General features: G+C 47.2%; 7 protein-coding genes across 7 annotated transcripts; 2 read left to right on the forward strand and 5 right to left on the reverse strand.

Moving 5' to 3' along the window:
- Positions 1-525: 525 nt before the first annotated feature.
- On the reverse strand, positions 526-1,850 carry PGRI_055810 (Cytochrome cd1-nitrite reductase-like, C-terminal heme d1; the record flags this gene model as incomplete). The annotated part of the gene is made up of 3 exons (XM_040793294.1): positions 526-846; positions 919-1,399; positions 1,474-1,850. The coding sequence occupies 3 exons, from the start codon at positions 1,848-1,850 to the stop codon at positions 526-528; spliced, it is 1,179 nt and encodes a 392-aa protein (XP_040648149.1).
- Positions 1,851-3,091: 1,241 nt separating this feature from the next.
- PGRI_055820 (GMC family oxidoreductase) lies at positions 3,092-4,906 on the forward strand (the record flags this gene model as incomplete). The annotated part of the gene is made up of 1 exon (XM_040793295.1): positions 3,092-4,906. One exon carries the CDS (start codon positions 3,092-3,094, stop codon positions 4,904-4,906), a length of 1,815 nt encoding a protein of 604 aa, XP_040648150.1.
- A 736-nt stretch (positions 4,907-5,642) lies between these two features.
- Positions 5,643-8,609, reverse strand: PGRI_055830 (aldose epimerase family protein; the record flags this gene model as incomplete). Its single annotated transcript, XM_040793296.1, has 8 exons — positions 5,643-6,766; positions 6,973-7,151; positions 7,193-7,335; positions 7,753-7,860; positions 7,943-8,097; positions 8,154-8,315; positions 8,400-8,519; positions 8,570-8,609. 8 exons carry the CDS (start codon positions 8,607-8,609, stop codon positions 5,643-5,645), a joined length of 2,031 nt encoding a protein of 676 aa, XP_040648151.1.
- A 1,285-nt stretch (positions 8,610-9,894) lies between these two features.
- PGRI_055840 (ankyrin repeat domain-containing protein) lies at positions 9,895-11,217 on the forward strand (the record flags this gene model as incomplete). Its single annotated transcript, XM_040793297.1, has 1 exon — positions 9,895-11,217. One exon carries the CDS (start codon positions 9,895-9,897, stop codon positions 11,215-11,217), a length of 1,323 nt encoding a protein of 440 aa, XP_040648152.1.
- A 642-nt stretch (positions 11,218-11,859) lies between these two features.
- hasH (cytochrome P450 monooxygenase hasH) lies at positions 11,860-13,656 on the reverse strand (the record flags this gene model as incomplete). The annotated part of the gene is made up of 5 exons (XM_040793298.1): positions 11,860-12,189; positions 12,261-12,325; positions 12,384-13,213; positions 13,278-13,465; positions 13,534-13,656. 5 exons carry the CDS (start codon positions 13,654-13,656, stop codon positions 11,860-11,862), a joined length of 1,536 nt encoding a protein of 511 aa, XP_040648153.1.
- A 504-nt stretch (positions 13,657-14,160) lies between these two features.
- On the reverse strand, positions 14,161-16,535 carry hasF (Zn(II)2Cys6 domain-containing transcription factor hasF; the record flags this gene model as incomplete). The annotated part of the gene is made up of 5 exons (XM_040793299.1): positions 14,161-14,663; positions 14,843-15,389; positions 15,449-15,964; positions 16,041-16,346; positions 16,404-16,535. 5 exons carry the CDS (start codon positions 16,533-16,535, stop codon positions 14,161-14,163), a joined length of 2,004 nt encoding a protein of 667 aa, XP_040648154.1.
- A 3,935-nt stretch (positions 16,536-20,470) lies between these two features.
- Positions 20,471-21,697, reverse strand: hasE (7-dimethylallyltryptophan synthase hasE; the record flags this gene model as incomplete). Its single annotated transcript, XM_040793300.1, has 1 exon — positions 20,471-21,697. One exon carries the CDS (start codon positions 21,695-21,697, stop codon positions 20,471-20,473), a length of 1,227 nt encoding a protein of 408 aa, XP_040648155.1.
- Positions 21,698-21,815: the final 118 nt, after the last annotated feature.

Raw genomic sequence — 21,815 nt, forward strand, 5'->3', positions numbered from 1 at the left:
TGTGGGGACTCGTGCGAGATCCACTTCTTGTCCGATCAAATCAGAAATCAGATTTTAAGGCCGGGAGTGAAAGACCGAGTATGAACATGTGCATTTGGAAAGCAAAGATTCTAATAATTCCATATACGGCAGCCGAAATGGGCCATTTTTGACAATTTTTTTAATATATAAGCTTTACCGTTGGAGTTTCCGCCTTTGGTCAGAATATAATATATTCCGCTTATGTTAAACCCACATTTCTTTCTATTTCTAGCTATATACCTAAGGACCTCTTAGGATATTAGTATCAGATACACCATATGAAATATTGTAAGTGCATGTTATTCTCTGCCATCGTCGCCTACAAATGTTGTTGATCTTATGGGGTTCATTTAGAGAGTTCCGATATTATGTACAAGGGTTGAACTTCGATACATATGAAACTGACAATGTGAGGAAAATACAATCAAGTCACATTCCTTACAAATTGTGAATGAACCTGAAGGTACAACAAGCCCGGTGAAAGATGGCGAGACAGGTAGCAATCTAGAGATCCCAGATGACAGACGGAATTTCTCCATCTAGTTTCTTTTCTGAGAGAAGGGTTCCAGGAGCCCCGGAACGCTTGTCCCACTGAGCCACAGCAACACTTTGGCTGCTTTCCAATGCCACCGCAACCATAGTCCGAGTACCTGCGATGCTAAAGTGGCGAGGGGAGGAGCCATAAGCTGGATATAACCCCAGGAAAGAAACCTTCTCAGCCTCTTTTCCACTAGCGTCAGCGCACATGAATACAGCGAAGGAGTCTTTATTTGGGCCGAATGTGTTGTCGAGACGGTTGGAGACAACGATGTGGTTGTTTTCAGGCTATGGGACAAGATGACATTAGCCCAGGGATCGCATTGAACGAGATCTTAGGAAGAAACGCCCGAGACTTACCGAGATTGCAATTTCAGCGGCCTTGGAACCAGCAGGAGCAGATTCATGACCATAGGTACTTCCCTCGTATATTTTGCGGAAGGCAATTTTGTTGCCTGGATATGTGACCCGGAAACCACTCAACTCGTTACTTAGCTCTTGCACAAGGTAAAAGTACACATATGAAGATGTGCTATTTGACCCGCGGGGGGCCCAAAATACGCCGTGCCTAGGTCCAGAGCCTGGGGTCACGGCTAGTGGCTCGATCGGCTCAAGCAGACCAGTCAGCGGGTTTACATGGAAGACGCGGACAATGTCAGCTCCAAGGTCTGGCACCAGGACAAAGCGACCGGTAGGGTCGACAACTACTCCATGGGGATGGGGGGCATCTTGGCGAGAAGCGATCGGACCAGGAGCGGTCATCTGGTATGTGAAGGTTTGTTCGTGCTTGAAAAGTCCCTGGGCAGGATCAACCGAATACGAGGTGACAGAAGATCCTGAGCTGTGATACCAGAGTGAAGTCAGCAGCTCGTACCATCTCACTTGCGACTATTTCCAGATTCGATGGATACTTACTAGTGTGCCACAGCAAAGAACTTGCGATTAGGGATCCCAGGTGCAGAGTACATGGCAGACATCACAGGGCCGGCGGGGGTCTTCAGTTGCGCAAGCTTGGTGAGTACCCCATCTGGATGAGTCCTCAAGGTGGTTATAGTGCCATTGGAAGCACCGATTGCTTCGTCGAGGCAGTACAAGACACGATTGGGACTATCCAGCATCAACCAAGACGGACTGCTGCCGCACTCAGTTGTTTGGGAGAGGGTAGAAAGCTCATTGGCCTCGGATAAGTCCAATGAGGTAACATGACCAGCGTACGATGCCGCATAAAGCTTTGTAGCAAGGGCAGCGTGCCCCAGAAGGGATGCTGTAAAAAATATTGAAAAACTTTTCATGTGGTCTCTTCCTTTTGTTCTGGTAATTGGATGGCAAGGCTGGAGAATAATAACAGTTCATCTATGACTGACAGTTTGCTGTCAGGGAGATGCCAATATGAATGAATTCCCCACCGTTCCACTACTGTTGGATTCCCTTGATTCCCTTGATTCCAATTGTTCAAAATTGTGAACACTTGGTAGGGTATCATTTGTTCATTCTCTTATCGCGCACACGGCCCACGATGTTCGGTGAAGCAGTTGCCTAGACATTCTTGGCGCCAATGTAGTATTGAGTTTCTGACGACATTCACTTTCTCGGCATGCCGAAAATGGACCCGATCGAATATGATGCCGATTAGTAACATATCAAGGCCCAGATCGAGAGCCAGGCTGAAGAATATCTTCAAATTACGAAGCAGTCGTGGGCGAGACTTTAGACCTGTGGTCTATTTCCGGAGCGTTCCTTATCAACCTCCATGAATTATACGATTACATGACATACAGAAAGTCGCCTTTGCTGGCTTGGTTAACAAGGTTCTCAATAACATGATTTCCAGTTTCTTGGCGCCTTTCAAAAGCATATACTGAATTCAAATGACCATGCATAGTCCATGTATTATCGCACATGATTCGAGTTCAGGCATTGGTTTCGTGATTTACATCCGACAAGTTTGATGTAGTTTGTCCCTTTGAGCAGTACTCCGTACCTAGCCAGACATGATATCAGGCGATATAGCGCTGAAGGGGTTTGCGGTTCTTACCTGTCAGTACGACCCGCTCTCTCGTATACTATACGGAATATGCATAGAAGGATTGATTCAATCTCGACAACCCGGGCTGACGAATGCCCTACCTATCTGACAGGTAATATCCACAGGTAAGCCCTCGTAGTTGCCCAGTTATTCCTCCTAGATAGGACACCGGTGCAAGAAAGTTAGTATGAAGATAATTTGACCGGTCCCAGGCACCGATTCGACAAGATGTGCAGAACTTTATTTCTTGCAGATCCTCTAGTACATCCTATTCCGTGATACTGACAATTGATATGCACCCCTGTTGCACCATACCACGTGTTGTAACTGGGATTTTAGAGCTCTCCATGGGTACTTTTCAACCATTCGTGTCTCGGTATTGGTATAGCATCAAAATAGAAGACGCTCGAATATATATAGCCTGGTGTCGCCACTAGTTATCTGAAAAACTACATTCCTTTCCTCTCGTTTCTGTATACATTGACAATCAGGTCATTGTTCCCCATCATGAAGTCTACTATTATCACTTCCATCCTCCTGTCTGTGGCCGCCGTCCAGGCCTATACCCCGACCGAGCAGATCGATGTACAGTCTCACCTTCTTTCCGACCCTACCAAGGTCGAAGGAAAGTCCTACGACTATGTCATTGCTGGCGGTGGTTTGACTGGTTTGGCCGTGGCTGCCAAGCTGTCCGACAACCCGAAGATCAAAGTCCTGGTGATTGAGAAGGGATTCTACGAATCCAACAATGGACCAATCATCCAGGATCCCAACGCCTATGGGGAGATCTTTGGAACTAGTGTGGATCAGAATTATCTCACAGTTCCCCTCATCAACAACCGAACCGGAGAAATCAAGTCTGGCCTCGGACTTGGTGGCTCGACCTTGATCAACGGCGATTCCTGGACCCGCCCTGACAAGGTCCAGATCGATTCATGGGAAAAGGTCTTCGGCATGGAGGGCTGGAACTGGGACAACGTCTTCCAATACATGAAGAAAGCTGAGCGCTCGCGTCCCCCGACCGCTGCCCAGATTGAAGCTGGTCACTTCTACGACCCTGCCTGCCATGGAACAGAGGGAACCGTTCATGCTGGTCCTCGCGACAACGGCAAGCCTTGGTCTCCACTAATGCGAGCCCTGATGAACACCGTCTCGGCTTCCGGTGTCCCTATCCAGAAGGACTTCCACTGCGGTCACCCCCGTGGTGTCTCGATGATCCCGAACAACCTCTATGAGAACCAGATCCGGGCTGATGCTGCTCGCGAATGGCTTCTTCCCAACTATCAGCGCGATAACCTGCATATCCTGACTGGCCAAAAAGTCGGAAAGGTTCTATTCAACCAGACCGCATCTGGCCCTAAGGCTGTTGGTGTGAACTTTGGTACCAACAAGGCTGTTAACTTCAATGTCTACGCTAAGCAGGAAGTTCTGCTAGCCGCTGGATCTTCCATTTCGCCTTTGATTCTTGAATACTCCGGTATCGGTATCAAGTCCGTCCTTGACAAGGCTGGTGTTAAGCAGCTCCTCGAACTCCCTGTTGGTCTCAACATGCAAGACCAGACCACTACCACAGTTCGGTCCCGCGCTAATAACGCACCTGGACAAGGTCAGGCCGCTTACTTTGCCAACTTCACCGAGGTCCTCGGCGACCACGCCGCTAAGGGTATTGAGTTGCTGGATACCAAGCTTGACCAATGGGCCGAGGAGACCGTTGCCCGCGGCGGTTTCCACAACGTGACTGCTCTCAAGATCCAATATGAGAACTACCGCAACTGGCTCCTCGATGAGGATGTTGCATTTGCCGAGCTCTTCTTCGACACAGAGGGCAAGATCAACTTCGATATCTGGAACCTTATCCCCTTTACTCGCGGTTCCGTCCACATTCTCAGCAGTGACCCTTATTTGTGGCAATACGCCAATGACCCCAAGTTCTTCATGAACGAGCTGGATCTTCTCGGCCAGGCCGCTGCCACCAAGCTGGGTCGTGAGCTCTCTAGCGCCGGTGAGATGAAGAAGTACTATGCTGGTGAGACTATTCCCGGTGACAACCTGCCTCAGGATGCCACCGTTGAGCAGTGGGAAGACTACGTGATGATGAACTTCCGTCCTAACTGGCACGCTGTGAGCACCTGTTCTATGATGTCCCGCGAGCTTGGTGGTGTCGTCGACGCCACGGCTAAGGTCTACGGTACTCAGGGCCTCCGTGTTATTGACGGATCCATCCCTCCCACTCAGGTGTCCTCTCATGTCATGACAGTATTCTACGGTATGGCCTTGCGGATCGCCGAATCTGTCCTTGAGGACTACGCCAAGAAAGCTTAGTCGAGATATTTGGCGCTGATCATTCTGGCAAAAGCCAAATTTGGTCGATCACCCCAACAGGGAGAAATCCCTTTTCCCTTTGGGAATTTGCGAGCGGACTTCGCACTCAATAATGTCCTGACCTTGATTTGAAGTTATCTGGCCCTTGCCCCCGCTTGTTATTCTTTTTTGTTATTTTCTTTCTTGTGTGCACAATTTTGTACTAGACATAGATTTATAGATTTATAGATTTTAGATTTTAGAAAAATATAGGAAAAAAAGATTCATGGGCCAACGAAGAAATTTCTAAAAAGGGAATAAGGCTGAACTCGCCGTAAATAGAGTGTCATTCCATAATTTTTAGAAAAAAGCTATCAGTGGGTCTTCACAAATTATTCCCGGAGAACTTACTACGGAGTAGTAGAATAGGTATGCACTAACTAGGGCGCTAGAACCTCGACTGTGGTATATTGGCCAGCAGCTTATTTGCTTACCCTATCTGTAGCACCTGGGAAACATTTGAAACGCAGATGAGCCCGAGGATCCACTCCGATTATTACCAACGAACGTCTCAATCGAGCATGTGAATATTGGACACTTAGGGTCCTAACAAGCTAAACTGTTTAGAAACGTCAAATTACCAAAAAGCACAATAATACCTCCAAGACACTTGAAGATTGGTTTGAAATTGCAAAAAGTCTATAAAACTAACAAAAACCGGTAAAACGAGGATCGAATTTACCATGAGAAACAAATCTCACACAGTTCCAAAGGTGTAAGTAGCCAAATTCACAGCAGGGAGGGTCTCAGGAGAGTAAATCACGTTGGATTGCTGACCCCACTGTGGGTTGTTGACAGAATCAATCCAACCCTCGGGCTCAATCGCCAGACAACCGTATTTCTCAACAAATCCAGCAGCCTCTTCATTTCCTGAGTTTCGACTAACCTGAGAAGGCTTCACGGGAATGGTTCCATCCATGTTCAGACAGGTGAAGAACTGCACAGCAGGTTGGTTCGTTGCGATGTCCATGCTAATTCCCGTGGAGCTGGAGTTCAATCGGAGAGCGGTAACAAGTGCATCATGGGAAGAGTATGTCGGGTCACGGTCAATGATAAAGCAGTTGTCATATCCCACGTCACTGCCAACAAGACCTTGGGTGTATTGAATGTCACGACCGATGATTTTACCAGAGGTGAAGTCCATCGATTGATGATCGGTACTATCCACGGTCGAGATGTCTCCGTTAGGGACTTGAATACTGTCCGTGGCGATGAATCGCTCAGAGAGAGGCATTTGTAGCCATGTATCATTGAGGACAGTCGGTTTCTGGAAACCATTCAGATTCCAGTAGATATGGTTGGAGAGCATGATCGGAGTAGAATGGGTGAGCGCTTGTGAGACCATCTTGGTCATCAGCCGGGGATGTCCATGTGGGTTCTGAGCTGTGGCCTTGGTATCGACAGAGTACGTAGCCTGCGTAATCACGTCGCCTGGGATGCCTTGGGATGCAGAATCATATAGCTCAAACGTGACAGAGGAAGGCGTGGACGCAAGTACAGTCCAGTTTCGTTGATCATAGCCAATGTCTCCGCCATGCAGCGTATACACGCCGTCTTTGTTCTTGGGAATGTGATATTCGGTTCCATCTAGTTCGAAAGTGCCGTTCTTGATACGGTTAGCGATCCGACCAATGACAGCTCCGAAATAGGTATGGCTGGTCTGTGTGTCTTTCAGATACTGGCGGGGATCGTCATAGCCGACCACAACGTCTTGCTCATTGCCATTCCTGTCTGGGACTAGCAGAGAGATCAATCGCGCTCCATACGGGATGAACTTGGCCGTGATATTGTCGGCAGAAATTGTGAAGACCTTGAATGGATCTACAGAATGTGCGTTGGAATTCCTCTGACCGAGAACGATCGGGACAAATAGACATGCTGCAATGTACTGCTTGAGATACATTTTGTAGTTTGATAAAAAAGAACTGAGTGAGCTGTCTCCGATTATAAAAAAAAGATAGAATGAATGGGATATTTACAAAATAATGGTGAGGGGGCTCCTTTTTAAATCGAGTTAATCTACATACCAAACCTAAGTGTTGCACCGCTGGCGCCATTCCGGACGAAGACGGATGAGAACGGATTAGTGGCACGGGGCCCGCTCGCGATCTCTGTCTCGGGCGGGAAGTGTCGGCAAGCCGAGCTTATTCTAGGCAAACCCATGGTACGGATCTTGGCGAAGATTGAGTTTGAAGCTCGAAGTTCACTAAAATCTGAATTAATAATTTGGGCACTCTAGAATCTTACTGCTGTTCAAAGCACCCGCTTCCTTTCTTGAAGGGATCATACGAAGCATTAATGTCTGGAGGACTTTGAACTAGTTTAGAAAGAGTTTTATTCCAGTTACCCAGGCGAGCTGGTTTAAATTTTGTGCCACAGGTCTGACGGATCTAGAATGGTGTGGTGATGTCGTGTGAAGTACGGAGTACGTCTTAGATCTCAACTTAGCCTTTTACTAGGAGTAAATCTCGCTTAGCAAGGCCTCCGAAATTTCCCCGTTCGCCAATGAGATATGCCATGAACGAAAACCTTCTTGGTTGAGTTCTATCGAAACTACAACATATTTAAAACTGTATGGGCTAGTATGCATTCAAGCCAAATTGGATCAAGCGGAGCCAATTACTAGGTCTATGAGGTGCACTGGGCCTGTCAATGTGGCTCGTGAGGCTGAATTCAATACTTGATACTCGGTGTTTACCACACCAGGGGTGCAAATTTACCAACTTTATATACGAGAAGCCAGAGGAAACGTGTACCTTTATGCATCCAATCAAAAAAATGTCGTTGAACTTCATCGTGTGGCGTACTCCTTTCCGTTTGCCCCTTGGGATCAGAATTTCATCAAGATTTCGATTAAGCTTTGTTAGGGTTGCTAGTGAGAGAGAGAGATAGACAGGCGCTTCGGAGGATAATATCTACGATTACCATTAGCCATTAGCAGAGGTATCATTGTATTGAGGAATTTGAAGATCCCGAATTAGGTCTATCATCGCGTACACGACATGGCAAAACAAGTAGAGAGAAGCGAGCTCCAAAGGCACCCATGAACTGAAACATGTAATGCTCTCTACCAGCCTGAGCCAGTATACCGAGTCCGTACGGTCTTCCGTCTTCTGGGATGACTCCAAGGGGCATTGTTGCGATGGGGTAGCCTGTATGCTTATCAGATGAGCTTTCAATTAAATTGGGACAGCTTGCTGGATCATACCGGACGCAGCCGGGATAAACACCATAAGTCTGTCCAAAGGGAAGGCAAGCATATGCAAGTTCTGCTCGCGGAACAGTTTGTCTATGCTATTGTCTTTGGAAATCGACTTCGTCCTCTCCTTGACAGTCTCATATACCTCTTGTGATGGAGGATCCCCCGAAGCTTTCAGCAACTGGTCCTAATCCGGGTGGCCTTTGGGGTGCTTCCGGTCAAAATACTGCAATCAACGCAGAGCGCGATACATACACCCGGGCAATTCCACTTCCTTATGGTCCAAGTTGAATTTGATGATATCTTCAATTGTTTTCAAACCTGGACCTTTGACCTCATCTAGCCAGCTTTCAACTGCTTGTTTGCCTTCGTACGCTTTTAATAGTCAGTATTTAGCGATGGGGAGACATTGGGACACTGCCTACCCATAATGATGGCGATCAGATTCTGGCCCTCGTACCACATCTCGGTGGCGGGTGGTATGTCGACTGGATAGACCACAGATCCTTCCGTTGTATGTTTCCTGATGCGCTCGACAGACGTCTCGAACAACAGAAGTTGCCACTGTGATCACATCGATTCCGCGGAGAAGATCGTGATAATTAGGTGGTGGTGTAACTGTAGCATTGTTACTTTATATTATGTGTGTACCTGTGACGGCATTTCTGGGCATAAGTTAAGTTGCCAAACGGTCAAATCGACGATATTGTAGAATTTTGCTTCATACCAGGCCATGGCTGATAGATACGATATGGTTCGAATTTCAAGTGAGACCGGCCATATATAGACCTCCACAATGGGCCGGATTGGGCCCTACCTTTGAAGCCCATCGGTATCTAATAAATTGGCCACTGTAATCGCTGTATTACGACCTTTTCTACTAATCACGTGGAGTCTGAATTCAGAATATCAAATCATAGTAGCTATATTAGTATATATTTCTATTTTAAATAAGATCCGATAAGTAGAGGACGAGATATTGTAGGAAGTACTACTTTTGATATTTTGATATCAGATATATATTTTAGATCTAGATGGGAGCACCACTACTTTCTAGTAAACCTAAAATTTTATAGATTTCTTCACACAAACCATCTAATCTAGTTTAAAAACTTCAACATCCCACCACAAATTTAATAAAATAGATAAAACTAAACAGGTTTCATATATTGATTCAGAATAGAAGGGGAAGTAAATAAAAAATAAAAAATAGTAAATATCATTCTATAAAGGATACCATATACACCAGTTTTTAAACTAGTAGAAGGTGCTGCACGTGATCTACTGACAGATAAACTGGTTGGCTCCTGGTGGCCCATCTATGTACCCGGTGGAGCACCAATCGATTGGTGACGGGTAGGTCCGTAACACGTATTACATATAACGTATACATAATACTGTACTTTGCACGAAACTTGTACAATACGTTACAGCATCTATAGGATTAATAAATCCTCCGGTATACCGGCTTATCAGCACTGGCATATATCAAGGAAACCTCGGACCCTCCCGAGGTCCCTCTCCTCCCGTTGTCTTACATTATCTGGGCTATATTGCTCTCGTTCATTATCCCTGAACAAGAAAATTCTTTTTTTATTCCGTTGCCTTTTCACATATCAACATATCAAGAGCTCGTTAGCAGATACTCAGAATGGGTGTTTGCCACCTACCAAACGAATTGTGGCTCATCGTTGGAGAATATCTGGAACGACTCAGAGATATAAGTCGTTTATCTCTAACATGCAGCAAAATGAAATCAATTTTCACTCCTCTTTTATATGCCCGAGATTCACAGATAGATAAAGTAGCTCTATTATGGGCTGCCAGAAAGGGACAATTAGGAACAGCTCGGCTTGCAATCTGCGGACAGGAGGCAGGTATAATCAATGTTAAATGCAGGAATGGCCTGACACCATTGGCCCACGCTGCTATAAGGGGGCATAAAGCTGTGGTGAAATTATTGCTTGAGACTGGGAAAGTGGAGGTGGATTCGAACGACCATTTCGGTCGGACACCGTTATCCTTCGCCGCTGAGTGGGGGAATGAAGCTGTAGTGAAAGCACTACTTGAGACTGGTAAAGTGGAGGTGGATTCGAATAACTATTACGGTCGGACACCGTTATCCTTCGCCGCCGAGGGGGGGAATGAAGCTGTGGTAAAAGCACTGCTTGAGACTAGCAAAGTGGAGGTGGATTCGAAAGACAGCCAAGGCCTGACACCACTAGCCCACGCTGCCATAAGGGGGCATAAAGCTGTGGTGAAAGTACTGCTTGAGACTGGGAGAGTGCAGGTGGATTCGAAAAACCATTGCGGTACGACACCATTCGGCCACGCTGCCACGCACGGGCGTGAAGCCGTGATGAAAGTACTACTTGAGACTGGGAAAGTGGAGGTGGATTCGAACGACCATTCCGGTCAGACGCCGTTGTCCTACGCCGCCACGTGGGGAAATGAAGCCGTGGTGAAGATGCTACTTGAGACTGGGAAAGTAGAGGTGGATTTGAAAGATAGCCAAGGCCTGACACCATTGGTCTATGCCGCGATGCACGGGCGTGGAGCTGTGATAAAACTATTGCTTGAGACTGGGAAAGTGGAGGTGGATTCGAACGACCATTCCGGTCGGACACCGTTATCCTTCGCCGCTGAGTGGGGGAATGAAGCTACAGTGAAAGCACTACTTGAGACTGGTAAAGTGGAGGTGGATTCGAACGACCATCCCGGTCGGACACCGTTGTCCTACGCCGCTCAGTGGGGAAATGAAGCTGTGGTGAAGATGCTACTTGAGACTGGGAAAGTGGAGGTAGATTCGAAAGATAGCGATGGCCTGACACCATTGGCCTATGCTGCTATGCATGGGCGCGAAGCCGCGGTAAATCTGCTACTTAAGACTGGGAAAGTGGAAGTGGATTCGAACGACCATTCCGGTTGGACACTGTTGTCCTACGCCGCCGAGTGGGGAAACGAAGCTATGGTGAAAGCACTGCTTGAGAGTGGGAAAGTGGAGGTGGATCCGAAAGACAGCCAAGGCCTGAACACCATCGGAGGGTCAGGGTCGGGTCAGGGTCGCTCATAAGGGACCCTGACCCTCGGAGAGGCGGGTGGAGGGTCCAAGATCATGGACCACCCGGAGGGTTACTGCCAGGTCTACTTCTCAGTTAAAGATCACTTTTCATATAAGGATATATATCAAGATGTATAAGAAATAATATGGAAAATACGCTTACATATACTTGAAAACGTGAGTGAAATAGACTTGACGGACTCGGGTTTCAGGCATCAACCTCAACACTGGCTGGAATGCTGTGCAGTGTTAAGCAAGCATAAGGTCTAACAGCCCCTTCCACAGACACTGGTGCAATCCTGAGTTGGTATTATTCATGGAAATGAGGTTTCAAGTGTTGGACAGCATGTTGGCCAGTAAAAACACTAAACCATGGTTTTCAGCAAACAATGGCAGGGTGTGTCTGGATTTTATAAGCAAATATCTTTGCACTTCGGCTTTTTATTCTTCAAATGTAATGTTTCCTTTCCCTGTTTTGATGTATTTTTTTTTATATTATTTTGTCAAATTTACCTCTTATTAGACTAAAAGGCTCTTTTACTGGTAGCTTTATTCAGGTATCGATATTTTCCGCGCTTAAAATAACTAAGTATTAACTTGATAATTCCTTGACGGTAGGGCCCAACCCAGCCCATTGCGGAGGTCTACCCCTTATCACAGGTTCCTCGGCTTCATCTCGACATTAGCAACATACAAGGCAAAGAAGCTCGACTGATCCGTCTTAAACTGGCCATCCCCATCCTTGGTCTGGCCCTCCAGATCCACGTCATACTTTCCGAACAATGCAGTCAAGATACCACGAACCATCTTTCCACCCAGATGCACACCCAGACACTTGCGGGAGCCGTATCCGAAAGTCGACAAGTTGTACTTCAAGTCCCTCGGATTGAGACCGTCGAAGCGCTCCGGTCGGTATTCCTTCGTGTCGGGACCCCAGTATGGGTTACGGATATTGATGGAGTGTGCGTCGATGACAACGCTTGTCTGCAAGGAATAGTAGGTTAAATCATGTGCGGAAAGGAAAGCGAACAAAGAAGGAAGAAGATGTAACTTACATTGGCGGGAACGTGATACCCTCCTAGCACTTTGTCTGCAGTACAACGACCAGCAAGGGAAAAGGCTATATCGAACACGTTAATACAGTTCTAAAGCAATTAGCTGTAAAGGACAAAGCTTACCAGGAATCGGCTCCAGTCGGATCGACTCAAGGAAACACCAGTGCATGAAAGTATCCTGTCGCTTGACATAATCGGCGAGATTATCCTTGTTGTCATCGATTTCCTGTTGCAGTTTCTTCTGAATTCGTTTATCCTCAGCAATATGCAGAATACAACCCGTAATGACAGAAGTTGTAACATCCAGGTTCGCAAAGATCGACTCGGTGAAGGTATGAATAAGCTGGTCCTCCGTCATCTCACCATCTTGGATGTTCTTCCACAGCCTGATAATCGGCAGATCGGTTTCTGTTGCCTTCTGCTTGACGATATCCCGGTTAAATGTTCGCCACCGGCGATCGAATTCCCGAATCAGTTTCCATGAGTCCCACGAGTACATATACTTCAAGATTCGGCTGCGTGTGAGGCCTTGCTCCACAGTCCAGGTAGAGAGGGTAAGGAAGATTTGGCCAATTGCCCAGACTTCTTCCTTCTGGGCATCAGTCAGGGGTCCATAGAAAGTCTCCATTTGGGTGAAAAACGGGTACGCCTGTACAGCCCGGTACGCATTAACGACTGTCTTTTCCTTAGTTGGATCCAGGGTTTGTGCGGGCAGTGCCTGCACATGCTCGATAGCCCGCTGGAAGACCATTGGGGTAAGCTTTGCCGAGTTCGAGAAGTTGACGTAGGGATCTAGCAATTTGCGCAAAACTTTCCAATCATGGCCGTTGATCAGCCCGACAGCGTGACCCATGGCATAATTAAACAGCGCCCCAGATGGCTCATAGGAGAACTTGCTGTGCTCTCCTTTTCCGGAAAACCAAGCCTCGACGTCTTTGGGGTCAGTGATGACGCTGAGGGATGATGCGTTAGTAAAAAATTCCGTCTGTAATTTGGACATGGGAGAAAGAAACCCACATTTCAGGCCACGCGCCGTTCCAGACTCGATAGATAGATCCGTATTCTGAACGCCATTTGGCGCTCATCTGAGAGGGGGCAATGATCTTTTCCCTTGCCTGGCCTTGCGGCAGAACATATTTAGGACCGGGCATCTGCTGCTTGTCCCCGTTGACGGGTTTGACAGGGGACATGGCGATGTATATAGACTGTCTCTATAGTTAATCTCTGATCCTGTGTTCATCTTCTTCGTTCGGGGGGTAGGCAAATGGCTCACATTGAGGTAAAACGTGACAATTCGATCGCCGAAGAAGTACGCAATCACGAGAGGTAAGGACAGTCCTAGGACGAGCCATTGTAGTGGGGGAATTCCCACTGGAAGACCCGTGAGGAAAGCCATGAGGTACGAGGAACGGAAATGAATCAGTCAGTGAGGAGGGACTTGATACTTTTGATGCTCCTGACATAGCGAACGATGAGCGAGGCTCTACTATAAGCAATTCTGTGCAGGGCTTATTTCGGAGCAGACAGTTAGTCAATCCTCGTGGTAAGCACATGGTTGCAGCGCCGAATTTATTCTCCGAAAATAGTTCCCCTTCACATACTAAACACGGAGTGCCACAACGGAAATGAATATGTCTGTCGTTTCTGTCCGAATGAATATTACATTTGATTTCGACCCAGGACTGGTTAATCGCCCTTGATTGACTCATCTCGCCAGGGTACGCTTACGCCTCAATCCATCCAAGGTCGATCCTCCTTCTACACTCCAACCAAAGAAAAGGAAGAAATACGTTAAGATTTCCAAATGCTTTTTTTCTACCGATATCCCAAGAATGCTTCCGTATACGTTTATGAAGGACATCAATCAACACCCCGACTTCTCAGCAAGCCCGAAAATCAATCACTGTGGCAACCCCTGAAACCCCATCGGATCCAAACTGGCGAAATCCGCAAAATCAAAGTCCTCTACATTGACCAATCCCATAAAATCCGACGTATCAAAGCCTGTTCCCGCCGGACCCAGAGGGACACCAAAAGATTCCATCATGGGATGATTATTTGCAGATTGAGCGGTCCCAGCATGCTGGTTGGCAATATCAGAGCCAAGACCCTGTTGGAACCGAATCCGATTCACCAACCAAATGATAGCGGGCCATGCACCTGTGGTATTCTGACCGCGAATCTCGTAGATGGCGTTCGCTAATCGGAGACCTCGCTGGCGGAGATCGGTCCATTCAGGGGATTGGAAGCCAGCACTGCGGAGCTCGGATAGTACATAGAGAATCAGGTAGAAGCCGGCGTGGGAGAATATATGCCATTGGAAGGGTTCGCAAGCCTTGCTAGAGGCGATAGTACACCAATTCTCTACAGCTGTGGCGGCGTCCACGAATATGCTTGACGATACTATCAGCAAACGGATTTACTTTTCCTGTGAAGGGTTAGGGGGGAAAGGAATGCTAACTTTCTTCTCATAGCGGGACTGATGATCTTTTCGCGATCTTGTCGAGAGATTTGAATCCAGAACATGACCCAGAATTTGGATTTCAAGTGGTCTCTTAAATCCAAGGCCATGGATTGCATACTCACCCTCTTATCGCAGTATCGAACGAGGTCGTCAAGGTGCTTCTCAAACTCGCTCGCAAGAGTCTCAGCGGTATTCAACAGGCCTTGTAGCTCCGTTAATGCTTCAGCCTCACTCACAGGGCCACGAAGGTTACCGCGCAATCGCTTCCGCGAAGCAAGTGCTATCTGAATAATGCGCCCGTAATACTGGACCGCGGTGATCCGTAACAGGTAGATGGTCATATCGGTGAATTTGGGAACATCTGCGAGTGCAGCCGATGGTGCCACCCCTTCAATCAGATCGACATCATCTAGGCTGACGGGTCGACAGGTATCGAAGTCCGACTCATGAATCGAAGGCGCAAACCCATGATCCTCCGCCGCGCGGAAATCCAAGTAACAAATCTGCGCCCACAAGCGACGACGCAGCTCTACCTGTATCACATCGATCGTCCCCAGGGGTAGAGCTAAAGGGTCCCGGTGGAGTCCATGGACCGTGGCCATTCGAATAGCCAGTCCAGTCAGTGGCCATACCTTTCCCAAATCATCTTCCCGATATTGCGCGGTCTTCGTGTAAAATTCATTAGCTCAATACTAAGAATTTTGTTTTGCTCTCTGAAACTTACCAGGAAAATCACAAATGCTTGTAAAACTTCAAAGCTCCTCGAAGTCATGAATTTCTGCCGTTTTAGATACACTTCCGTTCCTGTTCGGTATCGATTCAGGAGGTACGTTTTGTCTGTGCCAAACATATTGGCCATATCGGTATCTTTCATACTGTTGACGGCTGCGTAGAAAATGGACATGACCAACGGTTCGAAAGCGTCCATATTAGTATTCTGTTGGAGATTAACAACACTGCCAGTTCGCGATGTGCTAGGGGTGTGATAGTCCTCGAGAAGGTAATGGGAGCGAATAAATGCGTCAAAGCGACGGGCCAAACTCGGACGATGGATAATTCGGTGAATCGGGTCGACATTGGCCAAGAAAACGTTCAGGAGTAAATAGCAATCCTCTCGTGTATCAGGCCAGAAGGTAGTCCCGTGTACTACAGGCGAATCGGCGTCCCAGATGACATCTTCGAGCGGCTGTTCGGGGGAGGAATTCTGCGATTCCGTAAGAACAGATTGTATGTCTTGGAGCTAGAGCAGAGGACATTCGGTTAGTACCTCTCTGCATTGGCATTAGTGCAAACTTCAAAGACAATAGTGATCATACCTCTGCTGCCATCCAAGCCCAGTGCTTGCCAGAGACAAAGTGGGGGACTCCATTCTCGAGAATGAGTGCGTCTTCTTGCGATCGCGGTTGCGGGGGCGATGCATTAAGAGGGGTTGGTGTCGACCGTGTAGGTGTGAATGAGTCTAGCGGCGAGGGACAATGCTCCGACGCCTCGTATGCCTTCGCTTGCGCCATAAAGTTACCAAGACGCTGAAGACCGGGATTTATTCGAGCTAGCGTGGATGAAGAGATCTTGGGAGTACTGGATTTGGTGACTCGGCTTAACTCCGAAACCAGCCCCGGTGACTGAGGTTTTGACACGTAGGAACAGGCATACTCGCCTCGCTCACACACCAAACATACCGGTTGCCGACGGTCGCATTTGACCTTGCGACTTCGACACGGCAGACAAGAGGTAATGGGACGAGAAAGGCCACTCAGAGGAGACAATTCCGCAGGTTGTGTCGATGAGGGGCGAAAGGGGGAGCCGTACATGGTGAAAGAGATGAGGCGAAATAGGGAAATGCGCGAACTTGCTACTCAAGCATCCCACAACAGCTAGAACTGGAGTAATCTCCAGTGTTTAATCGAGTTTCACATTTAAGGCGAACAGCCTGAAGTGGGGAGCCCATTCAGGTAGAGCAAACGTATCTTGATGTTGTAATATTTTAAAGAAGGGGGGTTCCGAAGAGGGTATAGCGGCCCCCAAGGTATTCAGGTTAAAGGCCTAATATCTCGGGGTGCCTTATGCCTAATTTTAGATATTAACAGGTTTATGGCTTAATAATATTAAGATTTCTATTGGAAAAGAGGGTGAGACAAGTCTGAAGTCTTACTTTCATAGGGAGTTACTATAAGGTATAATTAAAGGCAAATTAAACAATAAAACAGGAAATTCTTAAGTCTAGATACTCTCACGAAAGATGACAAGGCATCCTAATGCTACCTAATTGAGCTTAGAAGTAAAAAGTTTTTATTGGCCCGCAGAATTTCGTTATTATAATGCACGAATAATATAAAAGACATGTAAACTCAGCTAAATAGTTTATCCACTCCACTATAATCAGTTAGGGTTAGCCTGAGTTAGGAAAAAGGTCTAGATGAACATGTATTACAACAAGCTCTCCACTAGTCAGATAAAAGTTGGCATGATGCCACTCTTGGCGGGTGTGCTATGGTTAGGCTGATATGGATATTAACCTGCCAGTGGCCCTAGGGGAACCTGGAGACCATTCGAGTGGCGCCGCGGGGGGCTAAAACTCGTACGAAAGGATCCAAATCTCCTTCGTAATGGTTTTTCGCTCGGCCGATGCTAGTGTAATACGTGTGCCGTGCTAAAGCTTTTCTCAGCGTAAGATGATTGCAGATGTAAGAAACTGTAAATAGAACACCATCGCCCAGATACAAGAACAAGAACGACTCTACAATCCGTTCATATATACCACCAGCCATTATGACGAATCTTCTCAATAGCCCTCAGCGCCCGCATAATCAGTTACGCAAAGCTTGTAACTTCTGTCATCAGTCAAAAGTGAGATAGATGGGAATGGGATATAGATTAATGTGACACTGCTAACGTTTCTCAACAGGTCAAATGTACGGGTGAGAGCCCATGTACTCGATGCATAGAGCTGGACATACCCTGCCGATATGAATATATAGTTCGGACAGGCAAGCCAAAAGGGTCCCGTAACAGGAAAACCCTCGAAAAGGCGCAGCTGCTACGACAGGAAGCGTTGATGAAAACCGCTCAGCTTTGTTCACAACCACATGAAAAAGACAGTAGCAGCAGCAGCAGCACAAATAGTGCAACCAGTGAAGGGGAGCATTCAAGAACAGATATGAGCACCACAGACGACATAATGATGCCATTGAACTGGGACAGCAAGTGGATCATGTTCACAGATGGAGGCGAGCCACAATCAAATAGAGAGATTGGGTTACAGCCCGAGGAGGCAATGGGATGGGGACATACAGAAGATGGCCTTCAATTTGCTCCCTTCTCCAGCACAGATCTCCCATTTACCCCAGACTGCCTACCACTACTTAATTCAAACATGTATGATACTCCCGCTGGGGGAATCACTACGAAGATGACGAATATCGCTTCCCAGCAATGCGCGTGTGTCAGCCATCTCCAAGACAAGATGGTCCAGTTAAGCAGCTTGACACAAGACCCTTGTGAACGTGGTCGCTTCGATCGGGGAATGCAAATGATCAACAATGCATGGGCCACTATCCGAGCAACCTTGCAATGTGAGAGTAGGGAGCACCACTCTCAACTGTTCTTCTCTATGTTATGGTGTATCCGGTTGGCTTGCAGCTGGTTCCAATCGAAAGCGTCCTTGGAACAACATGAAGCTCCAATACCATGTTACCCACCCTCCGCCAAAGGAATTGACATTCGATGCGGCGAGTATGAAATTCCTCATAAGCAGATCCACGTGATGCACGGACTCCTGATCCACATGGCGGTCCGGGACGGGATCGATCTCCTGAGGGGTTTACGTTGCAGCCTGGAAAAGAAGGAACCGACACTTGGGACACAAACCAATGTGGTATCACTCACTGCAGTGGATATTCAATATATCTTATCGGTTCTAGCTTACTGTGAAGAGGAAATGTTGAGGATTTCGCATGTAGGAAGGGACCTATTGACGACTGATGCAAGTTTGATGTCTATGGGATAGAAAGAGACGATGTCATGTTTAGTAAAGATACCTTGAACGCCTGTTTTATCTTATTTTGAATAAAAAATATCTATCAAAAATCTCATAAGAACCATCCATCTTCGTTCTTGTCTAACAAGCCCTTATTCAGGTCACAGTTCGTAGCTGGGCCATATGCGGAAAATTTGGGCCAGCTGCAAGATTAGAGTCTGAACCACACACTCTTGAGACACTCCTAACCCACCAAAAATAAGGGGCTCTAGATCGATACCACATGAACATGCGATAAATCCCGTAGTAGAATGCCGGTACTCGGCCATTGAGCCACGCGTTGGGGAGAACACTCGGACAGGACTCGGTCCAAAGTGGATACATTGGGGGCCGTAACGCTAAATAGGCGGTCCGTGGAACGGAACGGCCTTCCCGATTGCACATCGATCCATTTTATATCCACACGAAATCCTTGAATTTTGGATATCAAATTAGTCCATTGTTATTAGCTTAGGAAAGAGTAAGCACGGTGGGGGTGAAATAACAGGCCAATCCAATGGCGGTATGTGCCGCTCATAGGCTACTAATTCGTTTTAGTTCCAGCCTCAAATTCTCCGAAAGAGAAACGGAGCGCTCCATCATTCCTCTTTCTACTAATTTAACCGTGCCAAGTGTAATGTCTCTAGTGATTGGAAAGTTTAAGGCGGATCAACGGATAACTCCCATAGGTAGTTCGGTATCGTCCGATACTTACATAATTATGCCAAGCATTTCCTATTCGGCAAACTGCTAATCAGAAAACCTGGTAATATTGTATGTTTAGCTATCCATGCATATCACTTATGCAATGTTTTTCTATATCCTGGCACTGTTTACACGTGGGCGTCCTCCCACGAGACTGACACCGTGGTCCCGCACGGGAGTTGACAAGGTCAACGATTCCCGCATGGTGGGCCTGAAGTCCTCCGTAAACTTAAAAGCGACAAATTTGCTTGAATTTGTAAAATTGATCTGACTAAGATGCCAAAGTAGCCCAGGAGAAATGAGGTGCTTGCATGCATTAGCGTTCCTTCTTGAGTAAGCTAGCAAGTCAGCTCTTCAATGGCCTCCACTAGGTCATCGACCAATATCGTAACTTCAGCTGAATTTCAGGTCTGGACCTCCCTCTCCGTACTTTTGCCTGTCTTAATCTTGACCTCCTCGCAAAGAAATTACCTAATACAGTTACCCGCATTCACCAGGGGATTCTAGCAGAAGTGTCCACTTTAATCAAATAACCATGGGGGCTAGAAACTACACGGTTTTTTACTGATGTTAAATAGACATGGCTTACATGAAGATAGCGAAAAATGAGGACCGAATGCAAGCTTTCAGGGGGCAGTAGATTTGAGATTTACATTTTTAAGTACGGAGTACTCCGTATGACATTCAGCATGAATAGAAGAAAAGATGAGGTGAAAAAAAAAAAAAATAGAAAGCTAGCTGAAGGACATGGATCTATAGATCTTGGCATGTTATGACAAATCAGATAAAATAAAATGAGAAAAAGAAAATTTTCACAAGCCACCCGTGGACTACACCATACTAGTTCGATGGTCGTGAGTAGACCCGAGGACAATAGTAAGCTGTCACATATGGGCCCTTATCCTTCTTGTAGGAATATGAAACATAGGTATGCGTTCCTAGCTCAGTGTCGAGCGAGTGTGAAGGGCTGTAAGATTACTGATTAGCAATGGCCCCCAATGGTAAAAATCATACTTAGCAGAAAACTCACAATCTAGCCTGGAGGTCTTTTGGATACGAATCAGCAAGACTATTCCATCCCTGACGACGGAAATACGTCGCTAGACCCTGCGCAACTGCCATGTCACTTTTTCCATAATGCCTAACCGGGATATACACCTGGGGTTCTGGGTATGTCTTGCCCGGGCGGAGATTAATATTGTAGAGGAATCCCGCAGTGCGGTGATTCTTGGTTGGCAAGGGATCCTCCTCCTTGTAGTCCGCAGGTACATCCAGCAAAAGAGGCCAAAGCTGACGAAGGATTTCGATGCCAGCGACGGTAGCTTCGTCCTTGAGTCGACCTCCCAGTGTATAGACGTCGAGTACCTGGCTTAGGGAGGTGTGTGGTGCCCGCAGGTAGAGCTTAATGCGCGAGTCGCGTGGGTCCATGCAGTCGAAGGCCACGGCTTCTGACCGCACTTCTGGGTGTGATGCCATGTATGCCTCGATAAGGCCTAGGGCTGGAGCAAGTGGAGCATCCACGCGGTCGAGCTTCAGAATAGAATCGAAGATCAAGCGGTTTGGGGAAATGCCCGTCTCGGCCGATTTGAGCAATGGCATGATATATGCCTGCATCGGGGCTTGGCCTGCGCGGAAGCCAAAGGCGAACATGTTCTGAGTCTGGTGCTCATCGGATGGGAACTTGGCCAAGACGGCTGGCAGGTTCTCCGGGGCGACTAACAATTCATGGGCGAAGTGCTGATACCAGCCCAGGTTGACCCCCAGAGGAACGTCATTCTTAAGTTTGCCCAGGAAGACTTCACTTGCTTGCCGGTTCGCGGGATCCTTTTCAGTGCCGGCCAGATCAGAAATTGGCTCAAAGCCGAAGCGAACGGTAGCTTTGCCCGCATGGAAGTTGACACTGATCTCGAGGGGAGTGAAGTCGTCGGTCATGAATGAGTGCCAGTGAGGCTGACCATCTGGCTTGGGGCGTGGACCCAGTCCGGGCAGTATGTATCGATAAATGAAGATCAAGTGCTGGTATTGATGAGCGATGTCATACTCGGATTTTGTCATGAGTTCTTGAATGGTTGGAGCCACTACCCCCCACCAGAAGCGCTGGTCTTCATCGGGAAACTGAAGGGCATCATTAAGAATGCCATAGGGCGAGTTTTCAAAGGCCCAGTGTATTTCCTCGACAGAAACACTGGCTTCAGTCTCCTTGATGCTATGCGGAGTGAACGGTGTCACTGTTTGTGGAGTAATGGACAGCATTGTGTTTCTCTCGGTGGCTTTAAATCTTTAGTCGACTCAAATTGAGGTTGATGACTGATGGTGTTTTCACTTTGATATATATTTCTTCAAGTATATGATTATATATCCGTGATTTACC

The sequence above is a fragment of the Penicillium griseofulvum genome (genome assembly GCF_001561935.1).
Source record: "Penicillium griseofulvum strain PG3 chromosome Unknown contig_95, whole genome shotgun sequence".
In the NCBI taxonomy this organism is placed as follows: domain Eukaryota; kingdom Fungi; phylum Ascomycota; class Eurotiomycetes; order Eurotiales; family Aspergillaceae; genus Penicillium; species Penicillium griseofulvum.